Source organism: Emydura macquarii, unplaced genomic scaffold (assembly GCF_026122565.2).
Source record: "Emydura macquarii macquarii isolate MOO-44397 ecotype Brisbane River unplaced genomic scaffold, CSIRO-AGI_Emac_v2 contig_3108, whole genome shotgun sequence".
Lineage (NCBI taxonomy): Eukaryota > Metazoa > Chordata > Testudines > Chelidae > Emydura > Emydura macquarii.
The window spans coordinates 1,322,488-1,338,828 of NW_027133245.1; the positions used below are offsets into that span (position 1 = coordinate 1,322,488).

The 16,341-nt window shown below is 39.1% G+C and overlaps 1 protein-coding gene across 1 annotated transcript in view; it reads right to left on the reverse strand.

The window, feature by feature from the left end:
* The window catches only part of PPAT (phosphoribosyl pyrophosphate amidotransferase), a 65,290-nt gene that overhangs the window by 18,034 nt on the left and 30,915 nt on the right, over window positions 1-16,341 (reverse strand). Inside the window, exons 2-3 of the mRNA XM_067530648.1 lie at window positions 4,820-4,886; window positions 1,180-1,386 (exon numbers count right to left, since the gene is read on the reverse strand). Of these exons, the coding sequence (XP_067386749.1) occupies window positions 1,180-1,386; window positions 4,820-4,886 (274 nt within the window). The remainder of the gene's footprint in view (window positions 1-1,179; window positions 1,387-4,819; window positions 4,887-16,341) is intronic.

The following is a 16,341-nucleotide window of genomic DNA, read 5'->3' on the forward strand; positions in this document are numbered from 1 at the left end:
CTGCATCCTTCACTCTTCTTCTCATTGTTTTTCTTTGCTCTATTTGTGACTAAAGCATAAGCAAACTTGACATTCCCTAATAGTCACAGTGCTACACAGGGCCTGGGGATATTGTCACTGTCACACTGCTGCTTACACCTGGAGAACTGAAGCAGGGCATGGAGAACACATGAAAAGAGGAAGCACAAATAAACAGTGAAAAAAGAAATGACTGGAGAGAGAGTAATGGGTGGGCGGGGGGGAACCAACAACCCAAGATGTGAGACTGAATCAGACCGGTGATCCTTCTAGTCTGGTGTGCTCAACACACACACACTGCATCTAAGGAAAAGGAGAATCTGCAAAGTATCTAGCCAACTGTTCACACGTGTTCAGTGCTTTACACAGGAGGGTCCCTGCCTATCCTTTGTAGATCATCTTACATTCTGAAGAATAAGACTGGATACTATTTTTACCATTTTAACATATAAAGATATGCTTAATCATAAAATTAACCTATCACTTTGAAACCAGTCAAAGTCTTTGTCTAGATACATTCTTGCGGCAGTGATGACACCCACTGATTGACTACATTCTGCATAAAGTACCATTACCTTTTGCAAGTCATAAATTTACAATTATTCGATGTAATGTTATGTTCCCTTGTTCTTTTATTATGGAACAGGGTTCAAAAGGCAGCATCTGAGAATTTTTAATTCTGGTCTGCAAAATGTCCCCTTCACAAGCTACAATATCCAATTTTTGACTGTCTCCTTACATGTTCATAACACTATAAATTACTATTTTCCACTACCATTTTCAATTTCCACTATAGGTTTCTCAAGGTGATGACAAAAAATAGATAATACTGCATGAGGACACGTCAATGTACTAGAGAATATTTTCTAATCACTTTTTGCTTTCGCTAATGGCTGCCATGCAGTGGTGAGCTATTCATAACTGTACTTTGATTAGTTTTCTTATTAAATCAACATGATCATAGAACATTAAAGAAAAGCAGATTATCCGTCATGGGAGTTACAAATTACAAACTTGATTTCTCAGTGCACTGCCCAATCCATTGCTTTGAGTATGGAGTGCCTCCTCACCATTCAGCTGTGAGATGTGACCAACTGTTTGCCCATTATTGCCTCCTCCTCATTAATAAATTATACTGGAAACCCCAAGATTGATTCCTACCTTTCTCCTGAGCTGTTTAGCGTTTATTAATTCACCATTGTGTGCCACAGCAATCTTCCCGTGAAGAGTTTCTACAACGAAAGGTTGGCAGTTCTCTAATTCAGAGATTCCTGAAGTGGAATACCTGGTGTGGCCAATTCCAAGATTTGAAACATACAGCTTCTTCAGATTGTCTTCACTGAATACATGATTAATAAGACCCATTCCCTGGCAGAGCAGAAAACAAAACCCAGAATATGTATTTATTATTGTTTCCAGCAACACACTCATTATGCCAGCACTTCACAAGAAAAACCCAAAAAAACAACGTATAGTCATGGTGGCAAGTGGTTACAACAGGATAATACACAGCATGAGGGGGGCAAGTTTGTCTGGAGCACATTCTTTTTTCCGACAGACTGTCCTCAGTTACTGCTCAATAAGAAAATATCCTTTGAGAAAATCACTAGCAAAAGAAAAATTGGGGATACTATATATATATATATTCAAATGTAATTTTAAAAGCTCAACTATCTTTGTTCTTTAATGCTATTTTAAATTTTAAAAGCTCAGCTATGTTTATTCTTTAACATTATTTAGATAAAATACTATAAAACAAAAATATTTCAATACAATATATTCTGTGTTTTTCTTATTGAGAAATGGGATAATTCATTATAGTGCTGGTGATGAAATGTATTTGTTTTCATAACAGGTTCAGATTAGTGTTTAAAAGATCCTTTTTTTTTTTTGTAGTTCCTGCCATTGCTGTAATTGGCACTCAAACTGAAAAAAACAGAAAACTCTGTTGAAAAGTCTTCAGGTATCCAAGTTGTCTTCTTTCTAAGGCAGAAATGAATCAGGACTTTTATAGATAGGCCCCAGGAGATCTTAGCATATTCAATAGCCAAGTTCCTGCTGGCAACAAGCATTGTTGTGAGGGAGGATGTTAAAAGCATGTATGGTCTAAGTAATTAACACACAGTACTGGGAATCAGGAGCTCCCATTTCCATTCTGAACTCTGACACAGACTTTTTTTGTGATTTTCAGGAAGTCTCTTCGGCTATCTAAAACTCTATACACTTCACTAAAATGGGGATAGATATTTACTTCATTAGAGTATTGTGAAGATTAAGTCATTAAAAAGCTTTGAATGACTTCAGGGCTCAAAAATTATGTTGATAAGCACAATATAAATAACGATGTGAAACAGGAAGACGTACAAAATATCGTTTGAATCTGATAATTAGAGGAAGGAGAAGAGATGTTAGCAGTGACAGAATTTCAATGTAAAAGTAAAATACTATTGTGGCAACAGATAAATACAAGGCAAGACAAAAAGAGTGAGCTCTGACCTACACACCAAACTGCACTGGTTGAACTAAGGCCATGTCTACACTACAGCTGCTAGAGCAGCACAGCTATGGTACTGCTGTGGCACCGTAGCGTGGATGCTTCCTACATCAAGGGAAGGGGTTTTTTCAGTCAATGGAGAGGTGGATTAACTCAATCAACCTGTCCATGTTTACAATGGGGGTTAGGTTTACCTAACTGTGTGCTCAGGGCATAATATTTTTCACAGCCCTGAACGATGTAGCTAGGTTAATCTAATTTAAGTGTAGACCAGACCTAATGGTATGGTTTTAGATCAATTTAGTTACCCCAGTGCAGAACCCTGCATAGATTCTTTAAGGTAATTTAAAATCATCTAGGGGTTCATGTTGGTAAATTTACAAGTGCAAGCTAAGCAGATATAACCAATTTTAAACTAATAAAATTATGTTCACACAAGGGTTTGCACCAGTTTAATTAAATCAGTTTTTAAACTGATTAAAACTGATTTTAGTTAAAACAGTGCAACTTCAAGTAGACAAGATCATATTCATTACTTTGTGCCCTGCAAGTCTTCCTTTGTAAATTATGACTACAGAATAAAAATGCTGCAGCCAAGACATATCCCAATGATAAGAAAAATTGTATAATATGCAACAGGTGTAATAACAAAGCTTTCTGAGATGATGCAATAATCATCATATTTAATTCTTAATATCAATATGCTTAGACAATTGTTCACAGCTTTTATGGAATCCATAAAAAGTATTATACTGTCTAGCAACATTTTATTCTCAGAGCATTACTTTTTAGTAAAAGGCTAAAGGAAGTGCAAATGATAGAAATGGAATTCTCCCATGATCTTAAAAAAAGCGGAAGCTCAAATAAGAACAGGGTCCTACACAAAAGTAGGAATGAAAAGTGCTGATGGGTAAGAAGAAAAGTAGTATTAAAAACAGAAGGCTATGAGATACCTCCCCCTCTCATCTGTTATTGGAGTAAGGAAAGATTGAGCCAGTTTGAGCTGAGAGTCTGCATTAGCGCACGATTCTCACTGCTGGATTTTGTTTCTCCAGCATGAGCTAAGTAGGAAACACTCTCATGCTCTGCTAAAGCGACCTGTCTTTTAGTGTGCAAGCTCTGTCCTACTGGGCATGTTGCCACTTCACAGGCCTTAGAAACGTCTGGCACTGTGGTCAGTGAAGGAAATCTGGACAGAAGATGCCAGCAGCTTCTAACTGATGCAGGTCCAGCTCCATCCCCTATGTTCCTTCCAGGAGGGGAGCTGGGTATCTTTTATTTCATTTCCTGACATCAGCTCAGCGTAAATATAGAAAGTGCTCTGGAGAATTTACTTCAAGTGCTTTGGCCTAATACTTATTTGGACGTTGGCCATTTCAGACCTGTTCTCACCCCCTGGGTTTCTATCAGGTTGGAAATGGATGGAGTATTTTTCAGTTTTTCCTCCAGTCTCTAGACCTGTTAATTTTCATGTGCAGCCTTCAACTCTTCGAAGCATCTGCCATGATACCTACTGAAGCCAGAGTCAGTCATAGATGCATCTGCTTCTAGGCATTAATTTGTAGCTAGTTTCAGAGACTGTGTTCTTTTCTTGTCTCACTCTTTTCCCTCCATTCCATTGCTGGTTTCACACATCAATAACTAGAACTGCCAATACCAAACCCTTTCAGCTAACCAGCTTGCACATTAGCAGAAAAGGGCTCTGGTGCTGACAGCTCCAGAACAGATTGCTTTTTACTGCAGTGAAAGGTTAATTACAGTTTTGCTGGAGCTGTGTTGATCCCAAGATCTTACAGAAACAAGGTGGGTGAGGTAATATCTTTTATTGGACCAACTTCTGTTTGTGAAAGAGACAAGCTGACATTGAACTGCTCTTGTCTCTTTCACCAACAGAAAACAGTCCAATGAAAAATATTGCCTCACTCACCTCCTTTCAGTGAAAGGTTAAAGCAGCCTTGAAGGATAACTTGGTCTGAGTTTTGTTGTTGATTTATTTATTTATTTATTTATTTATTTTAAATAAATTTAAAAGCTGGTCTATACAACAGTAAGTTAAGGAACAGAATCCAACGCTCTTACTATGACAAATTCTTATTATTTCCTGTCTCTTGCTTATTATTCCTATTTCCTGAAACAAAGACTTCCCTTGTGTACCTCAGCTGGAGATTTTTTACTTTTTTTCCCCTTAACTTTTTCTTTGAGTACTCCTTATTGCTCTCTGTTTTAAAGACTTGACTTTTATGTAAAGACTGGATTTTTATTTCTTTAAAATGGCAGCAAAATGGCAAAAAGTACTTAAAAGTTTACCTTGTGCACTTTGAATGCCTGGGCAGAGTCTCCATCACTTGTCACAATTCCACCACTCTCCTGGCCCCTAGAGACAAAACTAGCATAAATACTGAATGGCTCACAGAACACAATATCTAAACAAAACAGTAACTTGTAAAGAATAAAAGAACATGAAAAGACATTTTAATACAAATTGTTAAATGCTCTATTTTTATAAGCTTGTTATCAAAACTTTGTTTCTTTTATGTTCCTGTTGCACTTTATTATAAAATATTTAAGGCTCGATCCAAAGCCCAATGAAGTCAATAGAAAGACTTTCCATTAACTTCAATGGGTGCTAGACTGGGTCCTTACTGCTGATTATAGTCTAATTTAAAGGTGTACAGAAAATACTAGCAGCTCCTTAAATTGAAATGCCACTTAACAGGGGTGGTATCCAATGAGCTTCTACAGGTCAGAAAGGGCAAACTTATGTTCAACCCAATTAGACTTTTTGCCTCAGACTATGGGTCACTTTTTAAGCCTGAGTACTCAATTTTGTTGCTCAGGCACAAAAATATGAGCCCAAAGTCAGCATTTAGCACCTACAACAGGTATTTTGATTCCTATATCAAAGCACTTATTTGAGCACCCAGATGCAGAAGTGGGCACCTTAACTTCTGTTCCCAAGTAAGAAAATTAGGCTTGCAGTGGAACTGAGGAGGACATGCTTATTTTTACACAAAATCAGTCTCATGCTCAAGGCAGAACTGAAATAATGAATTTTTGTATCAGCCAAAGCTATAGGGTCTCTTCTGACCTCTTTCCTCCTGTCCAAGGCAGCCACGGTTTTGCCGTTTACGGCCATTTCCAGACAATGAGCAAGACAACACAGATGGAAACAATGTGTCACAGGAGGTAAAGGGCTGCCCAGTCCAAGTTCTACAATGCAGCCCCCATAGCATCTTTTTATTTTTTTTTTATTTTTTATTATTTTTTAAACAAAGAGATGCAGCCTACAGCACCTGAGCAGCTCTACCTTCATCTAATGCCCACTTGGAGCAAGACTGAGTGTTAAATACTAGGACTGTAATCAATGCAGGAGAGGATGTCTGCAATTTGCACCATTTATGTAATACAGATACGGTCTTTGGGCTACTCTAAAATTCCCAGCCTTTAATTGGGCAAAGTTTGAATATCCTGAAATAAAAATGTCTGTAGAATCAGTCTACAACAAACTGTAGCCAAGAAAAAAAACTAACAAATGTAACATATATAATAAATGAAGTAGTTTAACGCAGATTGACGGGAAAAAAATGTATCTTTAGTTTTACTTTTTAGTTTACTTAAATATAAAACAGCTACCAGTCTTGGATAATATGATATGATTCTGCTTTCACGTTAAACCAGTATAACTCAATTGGCGTCACTGGAGATACTCTTGATTTACATTAGCATAATGGCTTGTCTACTTGAAAGTTAATTCAAATTAAGGCAGCGTATGAATTTAAAATGAGGTAACTATTCCAGAATAATTCCATGTATAGAAAAGCCCTTATAAAAAAACCAGAAGAATCAGGTGCAAATATTCAATATGCTTGATCCCAACTACAACTGAATATTTTCCACCATTGATTATATCCAAGTCCCAAAGTTATTTTATTGGTCATTTACACCAGCTGTATGTAAAGTGTTAAAGGGCAATCAACTTAAAAATAATAAAACACTTTTGTCCATAAATATTTCATTGTTATTGTTTCTTGTAATACCAAAATTTATTATAACCGTAAGTTATGGAAAAATTCTCTCTCACCCTCATCAGTTTACAGATGCATTTTTCTGAGCAAAGTGAACAAAAAATGGCAGGAAAACTTAGAGTTGGGTGTAGTACATTCATCAACGTTAAACACAGTTTTTAAAATGTAGGCCATTTCAATGTTGACCATGGCCCTCCAAATATCATACCAAAATCAAATAAAGACAGATGGTCAAAGTTAATCTTTGGTGTAATGCCACTGATTTTCACTGTGATTCGAACTCTGTACCCAACCCGCACTACTGCCCAAAAAACCCCCACCCCTCTTGGCCTCCTCTAGCAACCCCTCCCCTTCCTAACATAGAGAGAGAGAGAGGGAACCAGATAGGCAGCGAACCCTCTGGGTTAGGCTGCACAGAGCTTGGCAGGGGTTCTATACCCCCAAATAGCAAAGCTATGCTCCATAGGGACTTCTGAAGTCAGTAATGGCTGAGGAAGGAATGGGACTGGGATCATATTGCTATGGCTTCTGTTTCTATTTTATGAGATTCTGCTCTCCCCCTTTGCTCTCCCTAAAATTCTCCTGCACAGAGCTTCAATACCCAAGTTATGGACAGGAACCAGGAGTCGGTCCTTAGCACAATACCCACCTGGAGCTAAAAAGGTCAGTTTCACTAACATACAGCCTACCTCTATTTAATCTTAGTTTGCAGCTTTTTTGTTTAAATCAGTTGTGCTGATTTAGCAATCCTAGAATAAAATAAGAGTTTTATAAAATACACACACACAATTTAAAACATGGATGATTTCAATGTTTATTTTTAATGTTAATACAGATTATTATTGCATTTGATATTGTAACTCACTGAAAATCCTTACCAACATCTTTTAAGCTTCCAATGTAAAACTGCTACAATGTCTAAGTCTTCTGTAATTCATCCCTAAGAAACTACAAGATATAAACTTAAAAAAAGGACTCACCTTCCTTTTTTAAAATGTTCATTAAAACAATGATCATATTTTAAACATTGTTCATAACAAGGGTTAAAGCAAGTAAAGACACCTGATTTTTTTGTTTATTTTCTATCTCCTGGAATACTAGATTACACTTCATTTGTGCCTGAGCTGCTTTATTTGTCTGCTTCTAACATAGAGCCTGCTTATTTGGCAGTTTCTCAAGTTACTCCCCTCAGGCAGCTTGAGCCAGTAAAACTAGATCCTTTCATCTCTGTGGAGCTTACTGACAACCAGCCGTCTGGTTTCCTAGGAAACAAAATCTTGGCTAGAAATAGTGAATCATTTCCAGGTCACTTTCAACATGGAGAGTGGAGCAGGAAAGCACTGGACTGAAGAGGAGGTTAAAGCCTTGCTAAGCGTCTGGTCAGAAAAAAACATAAAAAAGCAACTTCATGGAACACTAAGGAATAAAGGAATATTTATCTACATTGCTAAAAGACTACAGGAGTTAGGAGTTTGCAGAGATTGGAAACAGTGCCGTGCAAAGTATAAAAATCTGAAGTATGAATTCAGAACAGTTAAATATGCCCACAACTCTGGAGATGCCACTAAAACCATGAAGTTTTTTCATGATCTGGATGCCATACTGCGATATGAACCAGTCACACAATTAACAGAGGATGAAAACGACAGGTGCTCTGCAACTGAGAGACAGCTGAACATAAGCACTACCACAGAGAACACTGAAGGTAAAAACTAATTTCTCTTCTATTTCTTGTCTTTGCACAAAAAACAGTAATTCTGTTAAGATTAAAAGCCATATTATACAACCCCAGTAGTACAGTTAGAACAGCAACTGACTTGATACACCCTTGCAGATGGGGAAAAAAGAAGGTTAGCACCACCAGTGTTGAAGTCTGTAAATACAGCATAACCCTAACAAATTACACTAACTGCTGGTGCTAAAAGATTCAGTCCTGCAGATGCTCTGTACCTTGGGCAACTGGGTCCTAATATTCCATCTAAACCCTTTTCTTTGAAATATATTTGTAATACTTCATAACAGGTTTTTAGAGCTTCAGTTCAGAAAGAAGCTAATTATTTTAGAATATACTGTATCGCAAATTTCACAACTTTAAATTATAAATTTGGGATTTTTTAAAAAAGTGTATAATTATTGTCAGGTCAGAAGCCACAGGGATGTTTAATTCTAGAATATTTTTATTCCTATTTTAAAGATTTACACCCCTTAAAATGAAAGGTTATTAATTTTGAAGTATTTTAATACAATGAAATGTATATGCAATACAATTTTGTAAGCCATTTGTGCACTTGATAACCACATTTAACATTTTTGAAAGAAGCTATTAGTGTATTTATTAGTCGTGTACAATTTGTTATGTTTAAAATGATATACTCATAGACCACCTTGAGGCAAAACAGAAATAATTAAAGAGACTTATTTTTAAACATGAAGAAATGGTGGTATTTACCAAACCAGTTGCACATCAGGTTCTGTTAAACCCACTCAGTGTGCATGTGGGCGTCATTAGCATTACACTGAGATTCACCATATCACAGAGAGGTGGAAGAGAAAAAGCAATTAGAGATAGGCTGAGGAGACAGTTTTTTTTTATTACAATTAGAATTAGGTGAGAGTTCAGGTTTGAGGTCAGATCAGGGATACAGTTGGTGATCTGACAGCGCCAAAAACCCCAGGGATGCTATTACAAGATTTCAGTCACATCCCAACTGGCACCAAGAAAAAAGATATTCATTGTTATCTACAGCAGTACCAAAATCTTGAGGGAAAGAACAGATGTGAAGATTCAAATCAGAACCCAATTTGCTCCCACAAAGTGAAGAGGTTTGGATTAAGTTACAATTATGAATCATTTTTACAAAACAAAAATCAACTAAGTACAGGGGAGATTTTCAAAGGCACAAAGGGGAGTTAGATGCCTAACTCTCCTTTGTCCCTTTGCAAATATCCCTCTACAATGCTTACTGGACAACTCTTGCAGCTGGGAAAGTGAGAGTTTCCATGTTTTAAGAAAAAATAATTTTTAGTTTTTAATCTTAAAGAATTTTTAAAAATTGGCATGAATTTAGTTCTGATAACAGGTGTCTTATCCACTTGAAGACATTTAGTTAAAAATGCAATTATTAATCTGTATTGTGCATTACTATAATCTTCCATTTTTAAATTTTGCTTTAAATAATGCACAGAAGTTCAGGAGGCAGATCTTCAGCTTGTATAAATTGCTATAGTTCTATTGATTTCAGTGAAGCTATGACCATTTACACCATCTGAGGATCCATCCCTGAACTCTAGGTTATCGTGTATGTCTGCCCAAATGGTTCATTTTAACTTTGCTCCCTTGAACCCCAGCAAACCCAAATCATTAAGGGGCACTTTCAATTAATGTTTCACGTCTCTTATCCTGAATATCTTTAAGATAACATCAGAATGGCTGGATGATTATCGGGCTCTTCCTGATGAACCCAGGATACAAATTTAAAAACGTGTATCACTGGTGGAACATACTACATTTTGGGGCATGTGCAAAATCTGATTTCAAAGTATGATGTAATAATAGTACATTCAAATGTTTATAGATAAAAGGAAATAAGGGAAGTGTTTGCGCATTTGGTTTTAATTTTTTATTTAAAAATACGGAAATTAAACACAATGAATATCAATAATGCAACATGAATAGCTCAGAATTTCATAGAATCATAGAAGATTAGGGTTGGAAGGGACCTCAGAGGTCATCTACTCCAATCCCCTGCGCAAAGCAGGACTAACCTCAGCTAAATCATCCCAGCCAGGGCTTTGTCAAGCCGCAATGCAAATGCAAAAATTCCCACAACCAACATCTTAAATGTAACCTACAACTATTACATATAGAGCAAGAGACAAACCATAGCTGTAAGAATAGTAACTTTATGCATTTAAATACACAAGACAGGAAGTCACATGACAGCATTATGGGCCCAATCCTGCTCCATTAAAATCAGTTGGGAAACTTGCATTGAAATGACAATTGTCAACTTGAATGTTTTTAACTGAATTTTTTAAATCTATCTTGTGATACAGCATCCTTTAAAATATATGTCTTAGACGTTTAATTATTTCTCATTAAAAAGTTTTCATAAGAAATTTTCTGCACTTCAGATGTATCCTGGAGGATAGGATTAAAATTCAAAATGATCTGGACAAACTGGAGAAATAGTCTGAAGTAAATAGGATGAAATTCAATATGCACAAATGCAAAGTACTCCACTTAGAAAGGAACAATCAATTGTACATACATACAAAATGGGAAATGATTGCCTAGGAAGGAGTACTGTGGAAAGAAATCTGGGGACCTTACTGCATCACAAACTAAATATGAGTCAACAGTGTAACACTGTTGTTAAAAAAAAGCAAATATTCTGGGATTTATCAGCAGGAGTGTTGTAAACAAGACACAAGAAATAATTCTTCCACTCTACTCCATGCTGATAAGGCCTCAACTGGAGTATTGTATCCAGTTCTGGGCACCACATTGCAGGAAAGATGTGGGCAAACTGGAGAAAATTCAGAGGAAAGCAACAAAAATTAAAGGTCTAGAAAACATGATCTATGAGGAAAGATTGAAAAAAATGGGTTTGTTTAGTCTGGAGAAGAGAAGACTGAAGGGAGACATGGTAACAGTTTTCAAGTACACAATAGGATGCTACAAAGAGAGGTGAAGGAGGTGAAAAATTGGTTCTCTTTAACCTCTGAGGATAGGACAAGAAGCATTGGGCTTAAAATTGCAGCAAGGGAGGTTTTAGGTTGGATATTAGGAAAAACTTCCTGTCAGAGTAGCTAAGTACTGGAACAAATGGCTAGGGAGGTTGTGAAATCTCTGTCATTGGAGGTTTTAAAGAACAGGTTAGACAAACACCTATCAAGAATGGTCTAGTTGTTACTTAGTCCTGTCTTGAGCGTAGGGGACTGGACTAGATGATCTACTGAGGTCCCTTTCAGTCTGACACGTCTATGATTCTATGTTTAGAAGAGTCTTTGTGGCAGACCTGAAAATAACACTCCTGCATGGATGGAGGGAAAACAAACTTCTGCATTGATAGGAAGAGCTGTACTCTCACAGTAGCTCTGGCACCGTTCCCCCCCACTTCTCTGAGTGGGCATAGGAGGAGAAGAAATGCAAAACAGTTCATACATTCTGCGACTATTTCTTCCACAAGGCCAGAGAGGGATGAAGTACCTCCACACCACAACCAGTCCCCCTTTTGTGCTGGACTTCACCCTTTTGGACCATACAGAGAGTCTAAATTCCTTTAAAAATTTGGGCTTAGGTGCCTAAATCTCATTGAAAGTCATGGGACTTTGGGTTCAATTTTCAACTGTAAGTCCCATTTTTAATTCTGTCTAAGACTGGATTAATAGATTTTCTAACAGCACCGTATAAATAGTATGCTCATGAATACATACTAGACATGCAATGCAACTGTACACTACCTGTCCTGAAGATATCTATGGTTCTAATTGTTCAGCAGTAACATACAATGTATTTTAAATTTTATTCAGCACTAAATACAACATGTTTACAGGATGTTTAGAAATGCTGGAGTGTATGTTGAGAGGGATGATGTCAATTCTAACTAGGTAGGTCACTGAAATCAATCTACCCTCCCCGGCTAATCAAAATTATTCTTCAAATTCAATAGCTCAGAACTTCACTTAAGCATCTAGCATGCCTGCCTTACACACTTGTCTGATGTTTGCTATAGTAACCATCTCAGAATTCATAAGAGGGACAAAATACCATAGGTTAGAGTTCAATCAAGTAAATGTCTGCTCTGGTCCCACTTTATTAATCCAGTTTTTCCCCTCACCACTTAAAAGCTATTCTTGCAATAATTCTAGCTGTTTTATTGTTGCATAAACTGGTTTTGGAGAATATGGATCTATCTGGAAATTGTGTTTTTAACTGGGATTTTTGTTTCTGGTCAGGTTTTTTTTATTATTATTTTAAATGACAGGCTAGTACATTCTGTATATTCTGAAAAATAGGCTATCCCACACAAACTGAGAGGCAAAAAGGCACATACAAGCCAACAAGGATAAATCAGCTTTCTTCTTTATACATATTTAAAAATAAACACTTTAAAATGTTTCTAATACAGTGAACTTAATATATTCATTTTACCATCTAAAACTCTATCCCATTATTAGTTACCTCTTGCCTACATTTTTAAGTTTGTGAGCTAATGAATTTGTCACTGTGAATTGATTGCAATTTCCACATTGTAATATCCTTTAGACAGATTTATTCAATATCTGTTTATATGAAAATTCTTTCCCTACCCGCTTCAGGTGAAATATCAGTTGCATTAGAAGAGGATGAGGATGTCCCAGAGGATCCATTACTTTTTATTTCGCATGTCAGACCAATTGAACTAGGTACAGTATGATGGTGCGGGGAGAAAAGCAAAACACATTGCTATTAGATTTATTTCGCATTGCATCTTAGAAAAACTAAAAGGTGTAGAATAATTGTGTCTTGCTAGGAACAGCTTCCATTAGCCTCAATAAATCAGCAGTCAGTTTCTGATTAACATAGCTTTACAATAGACACAATATTGCACTCTTTCCTCCTTCTAGTCTTAACATTCAGCAGCCTCATGAATTACTACTGTATGTTGTTCATGCTATAGGTGGCACATAAGTACTGCATGATCAATTTACTGACTGCATGATCAGCTTTCACCCTCAAAAACCATTCCATGCAACAGCTAATCAGATTAACTCCATTTATTTAAGGAGTATTTTATTACATAGTAATTGAGGGCATGTCACATGATAACGTGTGTCATTTGTGGAATTTCTGCTAAGCCATGGTATTTCTGCACAAATTGGCAAAAAGACAGTTACTAACCTTCTGTAACTGTTGTTCTTCAAGATGTGTTGCTCATGTCCATTCCAAGTAGGTGTTCGCATGCTAAGTGCACAGTGTGCTGGAAAGTTTTCCCCTAGTGGTACTTGTAGGGTCGGCTTTGGTACCCCCTGAAGTCATGCCTTCATGGCACCCTGGAGGGTTCTCTCCATGTAGAAGGCCAGGGTATGCCTGAGGTCCAACGAATGTAGTCTACGTTTCAGGAAGAAAACCGGGGGGAATATGTCCTAGTTCACATGGAACTGGGAAACTACCTTTGGTAGGAAGGCTGGGTGTGGGCAAAGTTGAACCTTCTCTTTGAAGAAAGTTGTAAAGGGAGGTTCTGACATAAGTGCTTTGAGCTCAGATACTCTCCTGGCAGAAGTTATAGCTACTAGAAAGGCCACCTTCCAAAATAGGTATAGAAGCAAACACATCGCTAGGGGTTCGAATGGTGGCCCTATCAGTCTTGAGAGAACCAGGCTGAGGTCCCATTGGGGAACAGGCAGGCACTTAGGTGGGTACAGCCTGTCAAACCCTTCAAGAAATGCATAACCTAAGAGTTAGTGAAGATCAAGTGCCCTGTAACCCTGGGATGGAATGCTGAAATGGTCGCTAGGGGGACCTTAACTGATGACCCCGATAGTTTTTGTTGCTTCAGAGGTAACAAATAGTCCAGAATCCTTGGAATTGACGCTAGAGTGGGCTGGGTGTCCTTTTGGGCAGCCCAAGCTGAAAACCTCTTCCACTTAGCTAGGTAAGTGGCTCTAGTGGAAGGCTTTTTCCTACTGCTGAGAAGGACCTCCCTAACCAGTTCCAAGCATAATAGTTCCAGGGGTTCAACCATGGAGTTTCCATGCTGTGAGGAGCAGCTATTCTAGACTAGGCTGTTGCAAGGTGCTGTACTCCTGAGTAATCAGATCCAGAAGCAGAGGTAGAGCGATCGTAGCGTTCACTGAGAGATCAAGAAGAATGAATTATCAATGCTGGCAAGGCCAAGCAGGGGCCATCAGGATCACAGAGGACCTGTAGCCTGATCTTCAGCAGGACCCTGTGGATGAGCAGAGTCAGAGGGAAGGCGTAGAAAAGTTGGCCCGTCCAAGGGACGAGAAAAGCATCTGTGATGGACTCTGCACTGTTATTCTGGAAGGAGCAGAACTGTAGGCATTTCCTGTTGAGCTCTGTGGTGAATAAGTCCACATGGGGAATACCCCACCGATGGAAGATGCTGCTCAACACGTCCGGAAGAACCGACCACTCATGACTGAGGAAGGACCTGCTGAGGCTGTCGGCCACGCATTCTGAACTCCAGGCAGGTAGGATGCTTCAGATGTATCAATGAAGTGAGGCAGACATCGCATAATCTGAGGGCTTCCTGGCACAGGGGAGAGGAGTGAGCTCCACCCTGTCTGTTTATATAAAACATTGCTGTTCTACTGTCTGTTAGGACTGACAGCCCCCTGGCCTTTAGGTGACCTTGAAAAGGGAGATGAGGGGAGAAAAGGGAGAAGGGGAAAGGGAGATGAAAATTGGAGCAAGAATCTCAGTTTCACTGTGCGTAAGACCCACCAAGCTGACATAAACTGGGACCACGCAAGGTAGGAGTAGAATAGTCGGTCTGAAAATAAGAGAGGGGGTGGATCCGAGACACTGATTGGTGCACAGTCCTCTGGCACACCCTCAAAAGTTCTGTTTGGATCCTGAGGACTGCCTTGTTTGACCAGAGCCCTGATTAGAGGATTGAGGTGGTCTCCTTCTATTATTCCTGCCCCTTCTAAGGTTGGAGTCTGACCTCAGCTGGCCGTGGTAGAATCGAAGCATGGGCCATGGCTTATAAGGCATCCTTTGGGGCACCAGAGTATGCAGCCCAAGGGACTTTAGTGTATGGAGCTTGGAGTCAGTTTGTGAGAAAAACAGGACAGGGCCTTCAAATGGCAGGTCTTGAATGGTTAATTGGACCTTTTGAGGGAAGCCCGAGACTTGTAGCTAGGAACTCCTCTCATGGCTACACGTGATGCCATAGTCCGAGCTGCTGCATCTGCCACGTTTAAGGCTGGCTGAAGCAAAGTCTTTGTTACGGCCTTACTCTCTTTTACCATGACAAAGAATTCAGACTTGGAGTCCGTTGGCACTTACTCCGAGAATTTCTCCATGGACTTCTACGAGTTGAAAGCATACCTGCTAAGAATGGCCTGTTGATTTGCTATATGAAGTTGGAGCCCCCGGGGCGCAGTATATCTTCCTCCTGAAGAGCTCCAACTTCTTGGCATCCTTAGCCTTCAGCGTGGAGCCTTGTTGTCCCTGCCTCTCACACTCGTTTGCGGTCGCTACTATGAGTGACCCTGGAAGAGGGTAGGTGTAAAAGTACTTGTGATCTTTTGAGGGCACCAAATACTTCCTGTCTACTTTCTTCACCATAGGAGGTAGAGAGACCAGGGTTTGCCATAGGGATTTTGTGGTCTCACGGATAGTCTTTATTAATGGCAGAACAATCCTGGAAGGACCCTCCAGGGCTAGAATGTCTAACATCAGGTCTGCTCCCTCTTCCACCTGGAGGCCTATATTCAGAACTACTCTGCAAAGTAGCTCTTGGTGCGCCCTGCTGTCATCTGGTACCAGGACGGGTGTTGCTCCCACCACTGCCTCATCAGGGGATGAGGAGGAAGATGCTCTAATGGGTGCTGCTGCTATTTCCTACTCCACAGTACTGGAAGGATCACATGGTGCTGTATCTTCATCCTCTGTGCCAGGGTCACAGGAGAAGTCTGGTCTGGCACCGGGATTGGAGCCTTCCACAGTGCCGTGCAAGAGGCTTCTGGCTGAATGGGCTGGCTTGGTCTAGAGTCTGATGCAAAGGAGTGAGACCTGCCAGACTGTGATCCCCGGGCCTAGTGGTACGCTCAAAGGGTCCAGAATGGCCA